Here is a 23,453-nt window from a genome sequence, read left to right as displayed (position 1 = left end):
ATGTCCATAAGCTCAATAAAGGCTTGAACAAGAAAATGACTTAAAATTTCTTCTTAAATCACAATGCAATATTGCTATTATTTTGATGATCTGTTGAATCAAGTTTAAAAGAAAAGGGAAACAAGATGCAGCGTTCAATAAACACATATTACCCCAGTGGAAGCCATGTCCATATTAATTAATTGACCGATTTAAATAAGTCTTAGTCCAAAAGATTGTTCATACATAACATCTATACAAGTACCATAAAGGAGGTAAATGACAAGGTCAAAATGAGGTTAGGTAATGTGTGTTAATGGTTTTCCATACCAATGCATGTAATGAATCTTTGAACGAAGAATTATTAATGCTGAATGAAATGTCGCATTTTGTGTAAACATCATAAAGAACATGCACATCACCAGTGTTTGAACATTATATTTAAAAATGCAGTTAACAATAGACTTAAAATGTAGATGCAAGTATATATCACACAAACCCCAAAAGCATATCAGCATTTTTTGCCAAGGGAGAGACAACTTGATAGGCTTTAAATAGCTTATATAGTGGTATTTGTAAAACAGAATTTCATCGTAGAAAGCGAGTAATAATTAGACTTAAGATACTTAAGATTTCACAGCTGTACACAAAACATATGGAATGATTACAACAGGTAACAACATAATTCTGTTCAGAGTATAATTGGGTCTGTATTTTAAAATAGTATATGAATATCAGTTTATGCTTTTTACCGGTAATTCAAAAAGGTAACAATAAGCAAATGTATTCTATTTGTGCTTTACAAGTCAATTATTATATCACATTTATCATCTCTATTATTCATGTTGCCACTTTAGGTTTTTCTGGTGGGTGGGGTATTGCCATGATAGGTGGTAGTGGAGAGTTATCGTGTATTGGCCGCAGTATAGGGGTGTGTCTGTCGAGGAGTTCAGAAACACTGAGGCGTGGAGTGGTAGACTGGGTCATAACAGGCTTAAGTCCCTTGTGGTTCTGATTCAACATGTCTATTCGGCGAATGTACTGAAATAAACCAATTGGTACAGTAAAATGTATGAGTGGAATTCTGCATAAAATCTTGGACGAAATAATAGAGAACAGCTGAGAAATACAATTAACAAACATTTGAAAACACAATTAGTTTTGTTTGAACCAATGTATTTAAGCTCCATTGTATTAAAAGCCTTAAGCTTATTGAGACACTCTCAAGTCCTTTTCCTGAGAAAACCAGTACATGATATATAAAGCGGAAATCCTGAGAATGCTACCAGAGTGGTAAGCAAATCTGAGACCTTAAGACTTCTAGGTGGACCATATCCACCATGTTACCATTAATAACCATACACTTTTAAACCTGCAATGATCATCATAAGAAGGTATTATGAGGAAAAAAATCTTTGTCGAAGATAGCCATTATATCCCAAATATTAAAGTGCAAATATTGAATAAAAGACAATATGTCAGCAGATTTCCTTACTCTAGAGGGCCCTTGTTTTAAACGGCCACCTTCCCTTATGGTAACTCCCGGTGCAACTTCCATGGTCTCAATCTATTGACACAAAATAATTACATAGGTAATGTCACATTACCTTTATATGATAATACAGTTAACAACACTTTTCATTTATATGTTGTGGAATAAGCAATGTCAACTAAAGACCTACCAAGCTTATGTTAATTAACTGGTAACTTATTCACAAGTTCTCGTTAATGTGTTTTTTTTGCCTATAATGGTAGGATATTAATGTAATGCATATGTAGTGTGAAATAATGATTATAGAATGATAGCTACATTTGAAAAATCATCATAAAATGTATGCCATTTATTGTTAAATACGTGACATAAATGTATACATAATATTATTTTATAACAACATACCATAGGTGGTGGTAATGGTGTTTTAGCTGGTAGCTGATTAGAGTTTGATTCTTTCACTGAAATAAAGCAACCATCAGTTCATTATATTCATCTGCAAATAATCATATTCAAATAATAGAATAAAAATTTATTTACTAGAAATTCAGCTTTTAATGTAAATATGTGCATAAGAATATTAAATAAACACAGCTTAATAATATGATTACAGCTAAAATACATTAAATATTTTTAACAAATTTATGTAATTAATTAAACCATGATTGTTTTTGGGGATGCATTGATATGTGCCATCATGGCATTTAGAAGCGAGTTTTTTTTTTATTTTGCAGACATCTATGATAGCAGTAGGTTTTTATTTAGTTTTTTCAATTTATTTGGCCTTATTTTAAAAATCAAGTCATGTATAGTGTGATTCAGCAAAGATAAATTCATCAACAAATGTGAAAAAGATATGATGACAACATTTACACATGTGAGGACCTTTATGATTTGATGCATGAAGGAATCTAACAGTAAATCCATGATTTGTCCTATGTGAAGCACACATTTAAACTCAAATATATCAGTAATGACAATAAACAGATGCTTTCAAAATATAACATAATGAAATATAACTTTAACATGGACAAACACATTGGTTAACAGTCCTTATTATTTTTGCATTTTCCCCCCAAAAAGGTGGAACCAATGCAAAGTAGGTGGCGCTTAGAACTGAAACTGGTGCCAATAAATACTTTAACTATAATAAATTGACATTTTGATACCACCATTACTATGTATTATGTTTTTAGAATTTGCACTATTTGTTTTTGTAAAATAAATGATTTAAGTTGAGTATGTTATGACAAACAGTTAAACCTAACATGTAGTTTGCCAATACTTCTTTGATGGATCTAAACTTGTGTCTTTGTAAATGTAAATGCTATGAAAAGAAAGTTTTATACAATTGTTGGGGTTTCCTTGCACAAGGATCTGACATCCCTCTTTGTGATCCTTACATTTATGTAAGCATTATAAGCTCCCCCCTCTATTTAGTGTCTACAACACAGCAATACATTACCTAGGTCAAAATGTTCTTTGAATCAAATACTATCAATTAAACTATTTAGGTTTATGAATCATCTCCAAACAAGAGATGTGTTTGTCAGAAACACAATGCCCACTATTGTGCCGCTTTGAAATAAAATTTCAATAAATCATTTGGCAGGTTTGGAAATTATCTCCCCTTTAAAGCTTATTACTTCCCTTGGATTGTATTTTTTTACTTTTCACCTTGAAGGATGACTTTGACTTTTCACCACTCAAAATGTGCAGCTTCATGAGATACACATGCATACCAAATATCAAGTTTCTATCTTCAATATTGCAAAAGTTATGGTCAATGTTAAAGTTTTCGGACGAACAACAGACAGACAAACAGACTGACAGTTCAACTGCTATATGCCACCTTATCGGGGGCATAAAAAGAGGTGGCAACAGAGATTAAGAACCATGTTAACTATGCTACAGTAGTGATCACTCTTAACTTACCGCTGTCTGTCAGTTCATCTTTCTTGGTTTGTTTTCGTTTGGGTTTCGGGGCCACATATCTGCCGGTCCTCATGGCATCCAGTCTAGCCTGTGCCGCCTCAACTGCTGGATCCACCACCTGGTAGTTGACCTTCACCCTGGATTGTCATTTCAAAATTCATTACATATATGGGTTAGATTGGCCTTGAAAACTTATTATTTATTCAACAGATTTAAGCAAGAATAAAGCAACAGTTGTTTCAAAATTGATTACCATGTTTATTACCATTTATTGGTAATAGTGTTGACTTTTTTCAAAGAAGCAAACTTTATTTAAAACTTGTCAGTTATCCAATCTTTTCTCCCTATAAAAAGCTTTATTGTCATTTATTTCACTTTATAAATACTGAGAATAACTGATATTACATGTATACCTGTGTGAAGGTAGTTTTTCTGGGTTTAATTTGATCACCGCTACAACATTGCCATAGTCATCATACTCAACATCTTTGTTGCCAGGGGGCCGGCCTGACTGAACCTGGTTGATACAGTAACAACAAATAAGTCTCCTTCTGTGAAAACTGGGCTTAGAGAATGTGCGTAAACTGTTGCCCAAGATTAGCCTGTGCAGTCTGCACAGGCTAATCAGGGACAAAACTTTCTGCCTTAACTAGAATTTCATTAAGAAGAATCTTCTTTAAAAAAAAAAATCCATAAAAGTGGATAGTGTCGTCCAATTTTCCCAGAACAAGGCTCAAAGGATAATGAAGTAGAGATGCAAAGGCCTAGCTGTAGATAAACACAATTATTAAACATACCATGATTGTACTGGATATAGGAAAATATATCATACATGAAATGTATAAGAACATTCCGCATTACCCACTAATTGTGTCTTGTTCTGAGAAAATTGAGCTTAATGCATGTGCGTTAAGTGTCGTCCCAGATTAGCCTGTGCAGTCCGCACAGGCTAATCAGGGACGAAATTTTCCGCTTTTATGGTATTTTTAGTTTCAAGGAAGTCCCTCCTTGCCGAAAATCAAGTTTAGGCAGAAAGTGTCGTCCCTGATTAGCCTGTGCGGACTGCACAGGCTAATCTGGAATGACACTTTACGCACATGCATTATGCCCAGTTTTCTCAGAACGCGGCTCAATTTATATCACAAGCCTAATATTAGTTTGATACTTTGTTCAGAAATGATATACAATGATGACAACAGACTGTAACACGAGTCATAATGTTTTTTTCTTAAGGAAACCAGCTTTATTATTTATTTACATGAAGTAATAATTTACACTTGTTACAGCTTGATTCTGTTGCTTACCTTAAGTATGTTATGACATGAAGCTGGCATGGTGACAATGGGTACCAGGGAACCTAGCTGCCTCGGCATACTGGCAGCAATTTCTGCCGACAGCAGAGTCATCTCTGTCTGTTCTAGAGATTCTGTCAAATTGTTTGGCTGTGGGCGGAGTTTGCCTGTGTATGGTTTGAACTTGCGTCTCTTCTTCTTTTCTGGTTCAGCCTTTGAAATGTGAACAAGAAACATGGCAACACTAAGAAACCGGGTTTTCATTTAACCAATTTAACTTAAATAATTGTGTAGTCGCAAGCTAGGTCAGTATGTAAGCTCATATAAAACTTAAGTAACTTAGTGCCCCCTTTGTTACCTTGGCTTTCTCCTCTTGTTCCCTGGCCTTGCGCAACTCTTCCTCTCTCGTCATGTCGGGCTCCGAAACTTGATCCTCCAGTTCTGGCTCATCGTTCACAACAACATTATCCCTGAATAAATTAAGCTTCAATAAACAATGTACCAACTAGACTTAAACTGCCTTTTGCCTATGACTTAAAATAAGCACATTATTTAATATGCATTATTTCTCTTAAAGGGGTCTTTTCGCGTTTTGGTAAATTGACAAAATTGAAAAAAGTTGTTTCAGATTCACAAATTTTCATTTTAGTTATGATATTTGTGAGGCAACAGTAATACTGAACATTTTCCAAGCTCTAAACTAGCCATTATATGCATCTTTTGACGATATAAAAACCTGAAAAATTATAAGCGTTGCGACGCGAAACAATTAAATAATAATTTGGAGAGTTATGTTGTTGTCGTTATATTTTGTGAAACTACGAGGATTGCTTATATTAGGTATAAATTACTAATTGCATTGTATGAGGATGGATGGTCAAGTGGTCTAAGTGGTTTTCTTTTACTCCAGGACTCCAGGGGTCAGTGGCTCGAGCCCTGCTGAGGGTTACTTTTTTCTTTTTTTAGTCTTATTCTTGATTTTTTACTGAAGCTTTTAAGATTCAATATTCTAATTTATCAATATAAAGCATTTAATGACAAACCTCAAAACATGCCAAAATCTGTGCAAATGCCCATTTTATACTCTGATTAATATGTTTAAAACATTGTTTTAAATCTTAAAATGTAAAATTAAAAAGAGGACTGTCACTGTTTGTACCTAATGCTCCCAAAGTATTGAATATGCTGCATTTCCAATTACTGTTCTATATCATTACATTATGTTTCATTTGAATGCCTCCATTCCTTCTTTAGTTATGCCCTACAAGAAATGACCCAATGCCATAGACAAAAATAACCCAAGGGCAATAATAAAAATACTGATAAGAGAGCTGTGGTTCCTGTCCTCTCAATTTGACAAGTTTCATTTAAATACATTCAACTCAACACTAAGAAATTCTTCACCAAGAAAATTCACTAAAAGGCAATGACTCAGTTAATCCTGACAAGAGCTTTGGTTCTTTTATTCTGCACTTTCCCTAACAGCTTCAACCATTATATGAAGCTTTATTTGAATCCCTTCTTTACTTCCTCGGTTATAATCAGCAGGAGAAGCGGAACATTATAATAGATGGGAGGAAGGATGGAAGTACAAGCAATGTGATAACAATATATGCATCCCTTTTTAAGGAAAAGTTCACAATACTATTAGTTTTTAATCATAAAAGCCATTGCTTGTCTTCAAAGGAAATGGTAAATACTAAATGCATGCTCACTGTTCTTCCATCATTTGGTTGCCGTCATCTTCTACCTCAGCCACTTCTTCTGTCACTTCAGGAAGAATTTCAACAGCTTGACTGGGTAAGAATGTTTTTGGAACTGAACCCTGTGCCCAGCAGTCGGTCTCTGCTGGATCAGGCTCTAAACAATCAAGACCAAAACATAATATGTGAATTAAAGAACAATTGACATTTGTTCAATAATTATAAATGTAATTTGCAAGCCAAAGAAATTCAAGTCTGTGCTACAACCGGCCACAAGAGAAGGGGTTATCTTTTAATATAGAACATGAAGGACGAAAATCACAGGACATAGTAGTGTTCAGTTCTTACAAGACATTTAAACAAATATTTAAATGTTGATATTGCAAACCTTCATCCTGCATCCATCCTGGATCTGTTTCTGGTGACTTTTCGCCTTCATCACGTTTCAAGAATCTCCACTGTTAAAAAAATAGCAAATTTTTGCAAAACAATATGCCTAAAAATTAAATAACAAACACTGACTGGTCATTTCCTAGTTTTATAGAAAAAGTAGATGCAATAAAGTTGCAGACACCTCAAGCATGTTTTTGTTGTTCTTTTTTTTAATTTGTGCTGAAAGTGCTAAAAAGTTTGTGCTGAAAGTGCTAAAAAAACTGGTAAAAAGAAACTAAAAATGTATGCTTGAGATATTTGCAGGTCTGATTTCTACTTTAATATTGCTTTGATTACTGAAAACGTCTTTTTTTGTATTATCTGGATAAAGTTGAAGACAACCCGTATTGAATTAACTTTTCATTCATGTGTCATTGAAAACTTACTAAATAACCACACAAAAAGGTTTCTTTACCTCAACAATTTTTAAGATGGCATCTTTTGCTTGAGACACAGTGAAAGGAATTAATTGACGTTGAATAAACAGTTCATAACATTTGTTGAGTGTAATCCCTATCAGATCATCAACGATGTCATCCACAAAGTCCTCAGCGCCATCTCGATCTACCATCATATTCCTATAGGAAATCAGAAAAACATACATTTTCAAAAACTTTCATGTTTTTTCCATGTATTAATATTGTTGACTAAATTTGAAAGTAAAAGCATTTGAACCTGAATAATGGTTGTATACCTATCATATTAATGCAAGTTAGCACAGGAAATTTATTTATTGAAACAAAGGCTGGTACATGTATTACATAGGTTTTATGGATATGGTTATAAGGCTGTCTGCATTTTGCTTCGTCACACCATTACAGTTTAACAAGCATATTGTGAATAACAGAATGGTGAAAATATGTTAAGTAATACAGACATGTGTAACAAGCATATTGTGAATAACAGAATGGTGAAAATATGTTAAGTAATACAGACATGTGTAACAAGCATATTGTGAATAACAGAATGGTGAAAATATGTTAAGTAATACAGACATGTGTAACAAGCATATTGTGAATAACAGAATGGTGAAAATATGTTAAGTAATACAGACATGTGTAACAAGCATATTGTCAATAGCAGAATGGTAAAAATATGTGAAATAATCCGCTGTAATGAAGTATCATTTTATTATTGACATAGATCTTTATATGTTGTTTGTTGTCATCCTTATTTGTTTCAATACATTAACAATCTATTCTAAAAAAGGTTTGATTTCAGAGTATTTTTCTTGTGAATACAAATTTGTAATGAAGTTGTATACACAAGAGAGATCTTTTTGGTAACCAAAGAAACACCCAGCACATATATTGTGTTCAATACCTAGTATACATCAGTAAAAACAAAAGAACAACATCAAAGTTTCAAATAGCATTTCCCGTCATTTGAATGTGTTATTCAGACAGCAGTTAGTTATGTAATATTTAATACTGTGAATTTTTTATTGTGAATATAAACTATGAAAATGTCAACTCTTCTGTACAATCTTATAACTGTAAATAATAACCACCATCTTTAGCGAACCATTGGGCCGAGTTCTTTCATGTGCACGTGACACTTGTCATTTCAATTTTCATATAAACTTATAGTCCAAATTTCTGACATGTACTTACCAGTCATGATCATTGAATTTCCCTGGAACTATTTCATGGGAGACGACTGGAGTCTGAGCCGGAGGCACCTTACCTGCCTTCTCAGCTCGGGACTTTGATACTGTAGCTTTAGACATTGCAACAGTTCTAGCATTATAATTGTATCATTATTGTGTTGCTGCAAATAAAAAAATACAAATACATTAAGGCCGTAATTTACATAACACAAAATAGCATGCTTTACAATATTCTTAAGACATTTTGCAAAACTTTGCTTCAAAACATCAAATTGAAAATAACAAAAGCTATAAGGAAATCGTAATGTAAGGAAAGAATATTCTATTTGTACCAGGGACCATAACACACAGTCGTATAAGTATAATCAAATGTTAAGTATTATATCTCTTTACGCAAGCATTTCACAAAATATTAAAAATTTACCCCACAACTTATTACACAAACTTTTTTTAACCGGAAGTCATTGTTTCTATGGAGTTGTTTACATCTCGAATTTGATAACAAAACCGCGGGAATTATTTGTTTCCAGGTTTTATTTGTTTCAATATTAATGTTTGGTTAAATTTTGAGTTTCAATTGAAAATTGATCTTTTTATATGAACCATAAGTAATGTTTCGACTATTTGAAAAAAGTAGTATCCGTCACGTGATTGCATAAACAACATGGCGGACTGAACAAGTATTTTCAAAACCCCGAACGTTTGGTTATCATAAAAACTAATTTTATTTCAGAACACGTCTGTTTAAAAAGGTTTGCTTTTATTTTTAACAATAAATAAGTGTTATTCAATAACAATCACGCTTCATATTATTGATTTCCGCTAAAAAAAGGACGAAATCTAAAGTGTTGATTTGAAGCTTATAAACTAAAATTTAAAAAAGAAAGGATATTGTCATTCCATCGTAAGCAGTAAATACCTTAATTAAATATATTTTAAGGATATTAAAAACTAAAGTATAAAAATAAGAAAAGAATGTTAACTTAAAATACTCTCTTGTTACCGCGTATCTAGTCCAAATTTTTGACGCTCTTAAATATTTACTCCTATAAATATGAGGTCGATTTACATCGACCTCATATCGTTTAACGTTATTTTGCAATAGCATCGTTCCGACATGAATTCATGTCGGAAGCTTTAACGGCATCAAATTCATATAACAGCACAGAATAATCATGCAATAAATTATTAAATATTAAATATAAACATTATTTTACTAATTGCATTAGAAAAATGTTTATACAAACTTACAAGTAATGATAGTCCAGACCTTAGAACACTACCACTGTTCAAATTCCATATTGTTGCCATATAGCACTGTGTAAATTGAAAGTTGCATAATGTTACCTCATTGGTCGGTTATAAATACATTGTTTCTCTATATATAGTATTCGATTTAGACGAAAATAATAATTTACGTGGAATGTCATATTAGTTTTCCATTAAAACTTTGATCTTGCCGTGTGTGTTTATGGACGTTATTAATTATGTTATACTTATTTTTGTATTTAATTAAGAATTAGAACGTGTAGCCTGTTTTGTTAACTGTTTTTAGCAAACGATTCTCGGCTTAATAAGACACGGAAAATAGATAAAGCGACACTTTCATTTAAAGGTTTAATGTGAACAATATTAAATGAAACCTTTTTTGGTATTAATATATTTTATTGACAGGTTAAATTCGATACTTGAAAAGGTGTTTAGTCTTTAAAGAGATGTCGCTGATATTGTTAATTTCAATAACTGTTAATATGCTTAATGTTGTATAAGAAATTGAATAGTTTCACTGAGTTGTATTCCCGCCTAAAATCCGATATCGTAAAACGCGCAACGGTTAAGAATAAGGTCTGAATAAGTTTAAGTATTCAGATCCGAATATCAGCAGCTGTGCCAGCTGGGAAGCCCCGTTTTGGCTTTAACAACCGCAAGCGAAACAACATACTTTTTTAAGTCTTGCACTTAGACTCCATGATCACAAGTATAGGTCCCTGCTGTGGCGTATGACACCATAGTGTTATTTAGTATTGGTCGGCACAGTATCTGATCATAACGAGATAATTGGTTTGTGCTGAACACAGGGGCAATAAAACCACAGATCTATCAATAAACAAGATTATTGAGATATCTTTTATTGAACACCGCGATAAAAATGCTCAAACCACGGACTCTAGATTACACGGATAAGAAACATGGCAACATTCTCAGAATCATCACTGCTATAAGTGTAATCACCTAACAATTTGTCTTAAAATAATTTATATATTTGAGTTGCAAACGATGTACTGTTGTATAAGTCTGAATAAACTATCTGTCTGCCTGTCTAAATCTAAGCCGCCATCGTCCCAGTGAAAAAAAATCTGATTTTGAATAGTTGGACATCATGCCCTGATGTCAAAATATGAAATGACCCGCGTAACACCGACCGTGATTTTCAAGAATCTTTAATAAATTGATAATTTAAGGTAAATAACATTTAATATAATTATACATAATTCCGTCGTTGATAATTAACAGCAAACGATGAATGTTTTTGACACCCATTTTATTTCAAGTATGCATGCAAAGCCGAATAAAATCGTGAGGGTCCGCTATATACGCTGTTTCATCATAAATTTAACACCCTTTCTGTGTTATAAACAAGAGCTGAAATCGTTAATTTATTAAGATTTATTTATAATAAGCTTTATTGATATGTTTCGTGAACAAAATATTACAATATATTCCATAAACATATAATAATCATGGCAAAGGAAATTCAATGGCCGGTTTCTAAACAAAAGCATAATCGCCAAGACCGTAGCATCAGTTCAGTGCGTTAGGAACGCGCGCTACTTTCGTCCGCCTTCATTCCTTAATTACTTTCGTTTTTAAACAATTTTTTTTCTATCGGACACAGAATTCTATTCTCCTAAGCAAGATGTACTTTTTAAAACTGAACTCCAACTATCAACGCTACAAATTGGTATTAAGTACGAAAATGTCAACCGTAAATCTAGATTCTAAAACTCCAAAACGGTATGATATTTGCAACTTATTATTTAAGTTAAATTAATAAATCGCCGGGCTGTCGAAATCAGAAGAAAAACTTAATATATATTTATATATCTGTTTACTACGTAACGTAAGCTTTCTAATGATATATAATTTGTCAAAATCGGCCGAGAAATGAAACTATAATTCAACAAAAGACGTGAGTGGGTACATCAAAATGTATAACCTCGGCGCTTCGCTGAACGCTAATTGTACAAGATCGATAGCCACAACACGATAAAACGCGCGTTGGTAAAACATGAAATGTGTATTTATTGTGTTTATCTCGCTATAAATCCATTAATAACAACGGGAATATACTAAAACGTATATTTTTTGAAAGAGGAATTAATAAGCAACAAGATAACGTATAAACCAATAAAATCGGATGAATAGTTTTTGCATAAGATTGAATTTACTACAGTAAGGGTAAAATACTCGATTCATCTCCTATCAATATACACTCCGTGATACAACTGGCAGTTTTAACACACACATATAGGTTTCATTTAATTAAAGAGTACAGAAAGCTAAAAAGTGATGTGGTTTGTTGTACAACAACAATTGGTTATGTGTAACCTATTCAAAAAATAATTTCGTTCAAAATAATTCAATGTAATTCTATAAACGACAAACACACTTCGTGTGTTGTGTATGTTTATTTTTAAAAATGTACATAAGTGGTTTAAAAGCACAATTTTTACACATTTAAGAGGTAATCGCTCACATTTATGTCTAATTAATGATAATTTTATGCATGAGCAAAGATTTAACGAGAAAACCTGAAGTTTAAGTTGAACTTAATTTGCTATAGGAAAACGACGGTAGCCGTTTAGACGTAAGCGGGGTAGCTTACGTCTAATTATTTGGACTATTAAATATTAAGCTACTTTTTATATGGGTAATATTTGGAGCGTACAAAGGGTGAAAGACCAATTATGTGGTGGGAATTTTTTGTTCTTTGTCTATATTGTTGCGCAAGGATTTTGTGCGCAACATTCAAGCCCCGATATAAGACACTTAATAACAACGGATTGCAATAATATTTACATACCTGTGTAGATAATTCATTTCTCGATAATGTTCCGTAAAAAATGTGTAATGACACTTTGAATTTTTCACGCCTGAGCAATTTAAATCCAACCACTATTCAATTTTTCAATATCTCTCGATTCGCTCGCTGTGTAGATATAAATCGATAACACGACCTCGATGTAAAGCATCTGGTTTAAAGTGGAAGAATAAACAGCGTAAAATACAGTTTGCGTTCGTCTGTTGTGGTGCAGCGCGTTACATAGTAAACCGATGTTATACTTTTCTGGATTAATTTAGCATTGTTTTTTTTTTCTAAATTGACAATTAAAAAGTTCTGAAATAAATTACATCTTTTATTTTTATACTGTACATAAATAATATTGATACAGATCGTACAGTATACCGTCCTTTGTAACGTAGAATGTAAGTACATAAAACAACACAGACACAGGTGCGAAAAAGACATGCATAAACACTTTCTGAAACTTAGAACAGTGAATAGAAACTGCACCATATCTGTTTTGAACATATGCTTATTAAATCGACAAAGTTTAGCATACTAGATCTAGTTACGTAAAAGTCGGTGTTAAAAGCTCATGTTAAATAAAATTACGCGTACACGTTACACCGTAATGCCTTCTTCTGATTGGATCAATATTTAAATCAGTTTCATGACATGGCTACAGGTCAGTGATTGTTTTGCGATTTAAGCAGAAGTTTAACTGAAGAATTTATGCCTTTCTAACTTCGAATCGACGATATTTGATGTAAAAATGAACTTCCGAATTAAAACTGAATGAGTTGGTAATGTTATTTTGCAATTTTACGCAAATTGATGAAAATTTTAACTTTCTGGTTTCCACCACAAAAAAGGTCCTTCAACGATGAGACGTTCCAAAGAATTTAGCCCATATAAAAAGTATCTCTAAATTCTTTGCGCGTCTTATAAATAGGACTACCGCGTATCTAGTCCATATAAACGCATTCCCATATTCACCTTTTTCATAAAGACAACCACAGTTCTCTGCAGCTGATCATAGCTGAAATAATTCGCGTTCAGAGAAATCTGAACGCTGAAAAATCCGGTCTGTAAAAACCATAATGAAAAATAAATGCAATACTATAATGGGAATTACAGTATTTACAAGTGTATGTATCTAAAATCTACCTGTTGTTTGACAAATATGAACTTAGTTCTGGCTACCATAACTTTAAATGTTGCGTTTTATGATTTTTGACAGGCTCAACTTTATAGTTATGGACCAACCTCATGAGGTACCGTAAGTCAACCAGAAATTCCCGAAAAGTTGACAGTTAACAATGACCGGTCCAAAACAGCTTTTAAATGCAGTTATTGACCCAAATCAACCACATGATCGGAAAGATTGACATCTTTTACTTTTAACTCATATATTCTCAATGTAACATTTTAAATTCAGTCGTTGATTTGTCGTCATTATTAAATATGAACAGTGCTCTATGCGCTCAAATCGCGTCACGTGATTAACGCATGTTCAATGGGAATTCCCCCATCCCAATTTTTATATTCACTTGCGTAAAATGGCGGACGTCAATATTGGCCGTATTTTGGTTTTGAAAATAGTAATCGTAATAATACTGGATTATCGGGTAATGGATAGAGTTGGAGCATGTACCTATATTAAACTTCTGAATTAAAAGTAGGACTTCAAAATTTATGTCTGTGACGTCCAATATTTTAGGCTTGGAAGTTAGGACTTCCAACTTATAAAAGCTAACGGAAGCGCTGCTATTAAGTGTAATTGTAGTGATATTTGTTTTCCATAATTAATTGTCAATCAAGTTTCTATCATCAGGGTGTGTTAATAGTGTATAGTCAGAGCTCCAGATAAGGGTCGTATTTTCGTAATTACTAATTATTTTCAAGTCCGTTACGTATTTATTTTAAAATCTTGTCGTACCATTAAGAATTACAAAATCAAGTTACGAATATTATTTTTACATCGGTTTGTTTCGATTTTTATTGAGTTCTTTTCGCGTAATTAAGATCTTTGCGGTGCTTATATAGAATGGTTATCGGGTTTGTTTAACAAAGCGCATTTTTTCCAATAAAAGCGGCGTGTACAGTCTATCTGTCCAAAAACAATGGCGGCGCCCAGAGAGCGTCCTAAAAAACTGCAAAGCGTCCAAAAACACGCTTTTAACAAATTGTACGCAAAGTGAGCAGAAGTTAAATGTTTAGAAAGACATTATAGAAAAGATCTTATACGATGTTGTATGTTCAGTTGCCGACACAGTCGGAAAAGCTAAACAAAAACGCGACACGATGGGTCCAAACTTAAACACAAAAAAACATTGAACAAGTGGAAGGGACAAGTCCCGTGGCTTATCGTTGAAAAGATTGAAGGGGAGACTCGTTTTAAATGTGAAATATGTAAAAATTCATCTAAGGCATGCAATCTAAGCACATTTTGGGCATATGAAGGTATTGGAAAAATAAAATTGTATAATACTGAAAAGACACTGCTGAACTCGTATAAATAAAGTGGCTAGTATGTTTATTTTGATTTTTTTGCATGAAAATAACCATTATTATTTAATTTAGGTCATTTAGAAAAAAATAAGAATTATTTTCCAAAACATAGTAGAAACGTTAAGAATAAAATTTCAGAGTTAAGAATTCTTTTTGAAAATCTGGTAGTAATTTAAGAATTTCACAAAACCTTATCTGGAGCTCTGATAGTAAAATGAGTTCCAACAATCAATAAAGTGATGTGTGTCTTCACCAAACAATATCGTTGTGTTTTTATAAATAGATATAGTGATATGTGTAAAGTTTCCATCAATTGGTTCTGATTTGAATTCTTTAAATTTTTACCTGTAAATATTTGTTTTTGGTAAAAGGTAAGCTTTGAAGCTTATGAAGACAAGAAACAAGAAATGGTCTGCAGCTGTATAAAAAATGCAATATGGTGTATAAGATATGATTTTTCTCACTCATTCTAAATTCTAATATTAATTTCTGGACCTAATTTTTGTTCCAAATTTAAAGCCAGGATAGTGCATTCCTTGGCCATCTAAAATGCTATTTTCCGGGAGCCTTTGGCCCCCGACCAGAGCATCGCCCTCGAGCTGACCGGGGGTCTTCCAGCCCCCTGGCCCCCCCAGAGTTTGTTTTAGGCTTTTTCAACCTTCCTCACTTTAAGCCATGAGTTATGCTTTTTGCTTCCACAATAAATGAGGCTTTTATATTTTTCACAGTTGTGACCTAAAAAAAGGTCTATTAGTGCATGACGATTGTAAACTACTTGAACTTTATTATTTGAATATATCTGTAGGAACAAATATCAGGGATTTATATTATTAGCGCCGCTGACTATTAAAGGGATCTTTTCACGCTTTGGTAAATTGACAAAATTAAAAAAAGTTGTTTCAGATTCGCAAATTTTCGTTTTAGTTATGATATTTGTGAGGAAACAGTAATACTGAACATTTACCATGGTCTAATATAGCCATTATATGCATCTTTTGACGATTTTAAAACCTAAAAATTATAAGCGTTGCAACGCGAAACGATTGAATAATTTGGAGAGTTCTGTTTTTGTCGTTAAATTTTGTGAAACTACGAAGATTGCTTATATAAGGTATAAAATACTAGAAGTATATGTACTCGGCGGAATAGCTCAGTAGGCTAAAGCGTTTTTACTTCAGGACTCTGGCAGGACTCCAGGGGTCACTGGTTCGAAACCTGGTCCGGGCAATGTTCTTTTCCTTTTTTTAATTTTATTCTTGATTTTTTACTGGAGCTTTTACGATCCAATGTTTACATTTATCAATATAAAGCATTTAATGATTAAGTTAAAAAATGCCAAAATCTGTGAAAAGGCCCCTTTAAGCGCTTACGGTGAGCTTCCATTACTTATGATATTGCTTTCTATAATTTCTGACAATGCAAAATAAAGTTAGGAGAAAGCTCCCATAGCATTGCCTATGTTACGTGATAAAACAACAATAGCAACCAACCTTATGACGATTAGAGACATTATTTTGTGGTATTAATCTATACATTTTACAATTTTGATCTGCAAAAAAAACACATTATGATAATTTATAACATGACCTTCTCTCCAGGAGTGAGATAACGTAATGCTCAATTTTGTTTATTACACGGGTGTTATTATACTAGTTATATAACTGTTAAATGACGTCATTTTTTACGAAATGACGTAATTAGTCCAGCGAATTTCTTCAGTTAAACTCTTTTACAATGTGAATAAACGGTGAAAAAAGCATAAAATAAAAAGAAAATGTGTTGGTCAATGGTCATGTTATAAATAGAATCTTAGATTTGTTGTCATTTTTGTATTGAATTTATTAAACTCGTCATCTAAATAAAGATAAAAACTCGACAAGCCTCGTTTTTATTTTTATTTAGATGACTTGTTTAACAAATTCAATACAAAACGACCACTCATGCAAGATCCTATATTTACTCTGACATACCTGTATTTGAATTGTTTCCCTTCATAATTGTCAAAAATATTGATATACACGTATGGCGTGACATAAATAAGTAATGGTTCTGAAAGACCTTCTCAACCGTATAGTATTGTAAGCTAAAGAACAACAACTTATTAGTCTTATTTTCTCAATTTTAGTCAAAATGATATAATTTTTCCACTTACAGGGGCCAGATCTTAATTCCTAAAATAGTGTGAGAAAAAAACCCGTAAACTAAAATATTTTAATTGAGAAAATTACTTTAATTCGACTTTCAGATACCAATCATGCTTGGGCTTGCAATTCAAGTGAGTGGACAAGGGTATGGCATGCCGAAGCAATACAAATCAGGTATTAACAAGACAAATCTCTGGATATCTATTATCATTATATGTAATGTTACTACATTTTTACACATTATATTTAAAAGGATAATACCAGTAAATGAGTGACCTGCTTCTCAGTCAAATTTCTCTTGATATCGAAGTCTCAAGTCTAACTGGGTTGTATCAGATCAGAACAGAAAATTTATTCAACCTAAGCATTAATTATACACATATTTATATACAGTACTGTACAAAGATACATGGTGTGAGATGTAATAGATTTTTAACAAGTATAAATTTCTACTATGAATGTATTGATCTAGGTAAAGCATCATGTGAGTACAAGCGTTACCTTATTGTAGATCCTACAGTATTTGCTTTGGATCAAGTCTACAAAAGTAAGTTGATTTTGTGAAAGGAAATCTTGTAGAAAAAGAGTAATTAAAAGAAAAGTTTATTTTGTTGTTGCAGAAATGCCTAAGGACCACTTCCGGGAAAATGTTAGACGTATGAGACAGATTCAAAGGAAAGCGCGCGAGAAAGAAGTGGAATCAGTTCAGCCAATGAAGGCACTTTGGAAATCAGAAAAATACAAGGATGTTCCCTCAAAGATAAAATCAGATATTGAGGTAGATTGCGTAAACATACATATACAAATGATTAATGTTGTTGAAACTTACCATCTAACTTGTAAACCCAAAACAGTCCTTTGTACAAATGGTTCTCAGATATTAATTAAAGAAGTTTTGTTTTATTAAGACATGTCTTTATAATATGCAAATATAATGGAACAGTATTTTGCAAGACAATTAATCTGATGCATTTTTATAGACTTGTACTGGCAGCAAGCATAAAGATTATTTAACATTTTTTATGCTTCCTAATCCTTTTTGTAAATGCTTTTTTATAACCCGCCAAAGGCGGAGGGATATAAAATCTCCTGTTTGTCAGTCTGTCATTCTGTCCATCTGTCACAAAACTTTTCATGGCTATAACTCAGAAACTATATAAGATATCAACATGAAACTTCATAGGTGTATAGATATAAATGGCAAGAAGTTCCATGGGCATGAACCATAGCCCTACACTTTCTTAAATAAGAGTAATTGCCCTTTGTTTTGTGTATGATGTTACTCTGAGGGCTATATCGCAGAAACCATACAAGACTTCAAAATGAAACTTCATGGCCCTGATGAGTGTATTGATATTAATGAAGAGAAGTGCCATGCACAAAAACCATAACCTCACTTTCTTAAATAAGAGTTATTGCCATTGTTGTTTTTGTGTTGTGTAACTTTTCAGGGCTATAAAGCAGATACGCTACATGATTTCAATGTAAAACTGCATGGGTGTATAGATATCAATGAGGAGAATTGCAATGCCTACAAACAATTACCCTACACCTAAATATTTATTTAGGAATATACCAAATATAAAAGGATTTGCACCCATCCATAAACAAACTTTTTTGTGGAGGATATCAATTCAACAAATTTGCTTGTTATCTTGAATAATCACAGCATAACATTGTTTTATAGAAAGAGCCGGATGCCCCGAGACCTCACAGTGCCCACTTTCTGAGAGCCCATACACGTTCGGGGCCTTCAGTTCAACTACAGTCACGCCCATGCACACCTGACCCCAAACTTTCAGTACCTCCAGCAAGCATTGCAAGTGAGGTAAGCAAAATACAGAGGGCGACTGGTATTAGATGGATCTTGATATTTAAATGGTATTCTTGTAAAAATTATTGCTAATCAGCCACATATTGTTAAGTATTCATGTGCCAGGGCATAACACATATAACTTATTATCAATTTATTACATTACTCAAAATATCTTATAAAAAATAAAATCTATCAATCTACTAAACTCTTTTATTATACCACGACATTGATATCTGTCTGATATAAATGTGCCTGATATAATTTTTAGCTCGGCCGTTTTCGGAGAAAACCCGAGCTTTTGTCATAGCCAGCTCGTCCGCCATAGGCGTCGTGCTAAAACCTTAACATTGGCTTTAAAATCAAAGTGCTTCCACCTGCAACTTTGAAACTTCATATGTAGATGCACCTTGATGAGTTCTACACGCCACAACCATTTTTGGGTCACTAGGTTAAAGGTCAAGGTCACTGTTACCTCTAATATAAAACTTTGACATAGGCTCTAAAATCAAAGTGCTTCCACCTACAACTTTGAAACTTCATATGTAGATGCACCTTGATGAATTCTACACGCAACATCCATTTTTGGGTCACTAGGTGAAAGGTCAAGGTCACTGTGACCGCTAATATAAAACTTAAACATAAACCTTAACATTAGCTCTAAAATCAAAGTGCTTCCACCTACAACTTTGAAACTTCATATGTACATGCACCTTGATTAGTTCTTTGCCAAACCCATTTTTTGGGTCACTAGGTCAGAGGTCAAGGTCACTGTGACCTCTAAAAAAAAAAATTCTGACAAGCTTTCCAGCCGACTGTTGGCACCCGTTATGTGGTGCTCTTGTTATATAACGCCATCAGGGTTTATATCAGTCAATGTTTGCAAGTTGGTAATATTATGCAGAATCTACAATTAAGTCATCACTTTTGGCAAAACAGACTTACGATTCAACAAAACAGACAATTTAATACCAAGATTTTATATATTTTATACACAAAAAGCAACAAAAATAGCAAAAAACACATTTTAAAAATATTGAGGGCAAGTTCTTATGACAGCATGATTAACAGGTCAAATGTCATACAATATATTCATTCCCGCTTTAAATCAAGCATAGAAGCCATTATATGTCAATCTCATTATTTCTTGAAAAATGAGGACATATGATATGATACTGAAACAGGAAAAACAGGATACTTCTCTTTCGTTTTGTAATATATCAGACTCAGCAAGAATAAAACAATGACTCTGCATTGCTCACTTCTTTTATTCAAAGCATTGACTGAAACACGACACAAAGATTGTACTGGAACCTGTTATTCCCTATATCTTAATTGTCAAATAAATATAGGATCTTGCATGAGTGGTTGTTTTGTATTGAATTTATTAAACAAGTCATCTAAATAAAGATTAAAACGAGGCTTGCCAAGTTTTTATCTTTATTCAGATGAAGAGTTTAATAAATTCAATACAAAATGACCACGAATCTAAGATTCTATTTATAACATGACCAACAAATTTTCTTTTTATTTTATGTTCTTTTCACTGTTTATTTACATTGTAAAAGAGTTTAACTGAAGAAATTCGCTGGAATAATGACGTCATTTCGTCAAAAAATGACGTCATTTTACAGTTATATAACTAGTGTAATAACACCCGTGTAATAAACAAAATTGAGCATTACGTTATTTCACTCCTGGCACGTAGGTCATATTATAAAAGGTAACAGAACATATGATGGTGATTGTTCAGGTGCAGCTAAAAAGGAACAACTTTGACTTTATAAAGATTAATGGTAAAGCTGTGAAAAATACCACCATGGTCCGCTCACCCAGTCTCACTGCACTAGACGACCTCAAGAAGAAGCAAGAGGAGGAATACAAGCAACACAAAAAAGGAGAGGTTCCAACTTAGTGAGTATTTAACTGCCTCTTTATTACTTCAGGTTCATCAAAGAGGTTTTAAACACATCACTCCTCATTAAGATGATGATTCCAATACCCGCAATTAGTTTACAGTTAGTATGCAATAATTGCTTGTGGATAAATAATATTAAAGGTTTTTATGCCCCATGTCCTTGTTTAATTGTTTCTTCAATTAGATTTAATTAGTAAAATGTAATGCTCTTTTAAAGTAACAAGACTGATTGGCCAATATGTTAAAAAGATATTATTTAACAGATAATCTGCATTTATGTTTGAAACTTTACTATCAGTTTCTTTTATGTCTACCATTCGCCTGACTGTTAAAGTTTGAAAACACGCAAGGAGCAATGGAAGAAGCAAGAGGAGGAACGTATAGCCAACATCCCTGACCCGTCCTGTCCTGATGGCCACAAAGCATTAGCAGAGGCAGAGAGGAAGGAAACCCTGGAACTACTCAAACAAAGTAGGAAGGCACCATTGTATGAGCAGCGTTCTGGGAACACTGGGCTTAATGCATGTGCGTAAAGTGTCTTCATAGATCAGCCTGTGCAGCACGCAAAAGCTAATCAGGGAAACACTGGCCCCTTGTATGGAATTTTGCATTTAAAAGGAAGTCTCTTCTAAACAAACATTTAGGGCGAAAGCTAATCTGGGACAACAATACGCAGATGCTTGAAGCCAGGTTTTCCCATAACAAGGCTCAGATTGGACTGTTTTTTATGAATTTATTGACAATTAACAATTATGTTGTTACACATTTAGTTATGCCTCATGATTTATGACCATTCAGGAAAAATGATTGAACTAATGTTTGCTCATGATTAGGCTACAATTTTCATAGTTCTGTCTTATAGAAAATCTGTGATAACAATTGCTGAAATAGAACACTATGCCAGTAATAATTAGAAAATTTGTAATTAAACTTGTTTCAAAATGTATGTAATTTCAAAATAATGTGTCACTTCTTGAACAGTACAAGTGGATCAGAAATAGACAACATTTACTGTACATTATTTATGCAGTGATGGTGTGTGTATAAAATATGTGTTTCAAATATAATTTAGAGACACATTTGCAAGTTCTTGTTGTCAGAAGAAAAAAATTCATTGAAAATTATTGTTTTCAGAGCAACAAGAACTGACCAGCAAACTGGCTTCTCTTCCCCTTAGAACCGACACGTTCAGAATTCGAAGCTGTAAGCAGGAGTTGGAGAACAAACTAGCAGAAATGGAGGAAGCCATTAAAATATTCTCACGACCCAAAGTGTTTGTGAAAATGGAATGATACAATGAAGAGTGTTAGTTGTTATTTCAAAATTAAATAACCATACATCATTTTCTGTGATAAGAGTTCAACAGAATATTTGCTTGTACTTAGAAGTAGAATGAGTCTGCCGTAGGTGGTACAGATTGGTCCAATAGTAGATGAAAGAATCATTGACAGATCTGTGATAAACGGAAACCATTCCTCACTGTATTGTTTCAAAGACATATAATAACTATATATTTACATTAGGAAATAATACTTTGAAACATAATTTCATTGTAAAATCATAGGTGTCATCTGTGTAAATATGGTTTGCACTTTAGCACATGTTGAACTTTAGCAAGTGTTTATTGGTATGCATGGAAAAATTATATTGTACATTAATGTTTTATTTTATATTTTAGTTCATAGACTGTCCTTGACTGTACATATGTCTCTTTTTATTGTCATATTTTTATTTATTGTTATGTATATCTGGTATGTGCTTGATGATTGGTTCATCATGAAGATCTATATTGGTAGTCAAAACCTAGCAGCTTGTCGGATGAAGAGTTTATCAGGGTTGGTGCAGCCTGCAAAGGCCCTGCATGGTCAACAAAATATAATTGTGTATATGTAGCTATGTACCAGCAAATAAAAATGTAGACATATTTTCTGTTCACGTTTATTCCATTATTGTCCTTTTCAGAATATATTTATAGATTTGTTCTCAGGCCTACATATAAAAAGCTAATTTGCAGATGCTGAAAATAATTAGTAGTTAAATTTAAATCGGGATGAATTAAATGTCTGTGAAGATCTGCCATATCCATGCACACTGATGAATACCTCCCATTGGAGTAAGAAATTTGTAAGCATGAATTCTAATCCCAATGTTACACAGGATGAGTTTATTATGCTCCCCCAAAAAATTTTGGGGGAGCATATAGTCCCCGCTTCGTCTGTCCGTGCGTGTGTCCGTCCGTGCACAATTTTTGTCTGGGCTATTTCTCAGCAATTAATGACCGGAATTCAATTAAACTTTATGGGAAGCTTCACTAACAAGAGGAGATGTGCATATTATCAGCCAGTTCTGGTCGGATGATTTTTCACAGAGTTATGGCCCTTTGAAAATTTCCATTAACTGTACATATAGTGCAATTCTTGTCTGGGCTATTTCTCAGCAACAAATGACCGGAATTCAATGAAACTTTATGGGAAGCTTCACCACCAAGAGGACATGCATATTATCAGCGGGTTCTAGTCAGATGATTTTTTTCACAGAGTTATGACCCTTTGAAATTTT

The 23,453-nt window shown here is 33.2% G+C and overlaps 2 protein-coding genes across 6 annotated transcripts; one reads left to right on the top strand and one right to left on the bottom strand.

The window, feature by feature from the left end:
• Window positions 1-399: 399 nt before the first annotated feature.
• LOC127866589 (uncharacterized) lies at window positions 400-9,021 on the bottom strand. Of its 3 annotated transcripts, none has more exons than XM_052407226.1 (12): window positions 8,888-9,021; window positions 8,447-8,603; window positions 7,249-7,411; window positions 6,790-6,859; window positions 6,414-6,558; window positions 5,057-5,168; window positions 4,711-4,911; window positions 3,820-3,923; window positions 3,407-3,543; window positions 1,877-1,932; window positions 1,475-1,546; window positions 400-1,020 (listed from the first exon to the last, which is right to left on the bottom strand). In XM_052407226.1, the coding sequence occupies exons 2-12, from the start codon at window positions 8,560-8,562 to the stop codon at window positions 820-822; spliced, it is 1,377 nt and encodes a 458-aa protein (XP_052263186.1). In that variant the 5' UTR covers window positions 8,563-8,603; window positions 8,888-9,021; the 3' UTR covers window positions 400-819. The 3 variants fall into 3 exon arrangements, with proteins under 3 accessions (XP_052263186.1, XP_052263184.1, XP_052263185.1); XM_052407224.1 differs by having other exon boundaries at window positions 8,867-8,999; XM_052407225.1 differs by having other exon boundaries at window positions 8,775-8,895.
• Window positions 9,022-9,062: 41 nt separating this feature from the next.
• Window positions 9,063-22,818, top strand: LOC127866597 (enkurin domain-containing protein 1-like). Of its 3 annotated transcripts, none has more exons than XM_052407245.1 (7): window positions 9,063-9,194; window positions 17,265-17,337; window positions 17,784-17,941; window positions 18,851-18,991; window positions 20,730-20,890; window positions 21,229-21,365; window positions 22,029-22,818. In XM_052407245.1, exons 2-7 carry the CDS (start codon window positions 17,274-17,276, stop codon window positions 22,184-22,186), a joined length of 819 nt encoding a protein of 272 aa, XP_052263205.1. In that variant the 5' UTR covers window positions 9,063-9,194; window positions 17,265-17,273; the 3' UTR covers window positions 22,187-22,818. The 3 variants fall into 3 exon arrangements, with proteins under 3 accessions (XP_052263205.1, XP_052263207.1, XP_052263206.1); XM_052407247.1 differs by having other exon boundaries at window positions 9,066-9,194; window positions 20,766-20,890; XM_052407246.1 differs by lacking the exon at window positions 9,063-9,194 and adding an exon at window positions 12,111-12,187.
• The last annotated feature ends 635 nt before the right edge of the window (window positions 22,819-23,453 follow it).

Source organism: Dreissena polymorpha, chromosome 2 (genome assembly GCF_020536995.1).
Source record: "Dreissena polymorpha isolate Duluth1 chromosome 2, UMN_Dpol_1.0, whole genome shotgun sequence".
Lineage (NCBI taxonomy): Eukaryota > Metazoa > Mollusca > Bivalvia > Myida > Dreissenidae > Dreissena > Dreissena polymorpha.
Note: the sequence above shows the minus strand (reverse complement) of the source record. Positions and strands in the feature narration are given on the sequence as shown.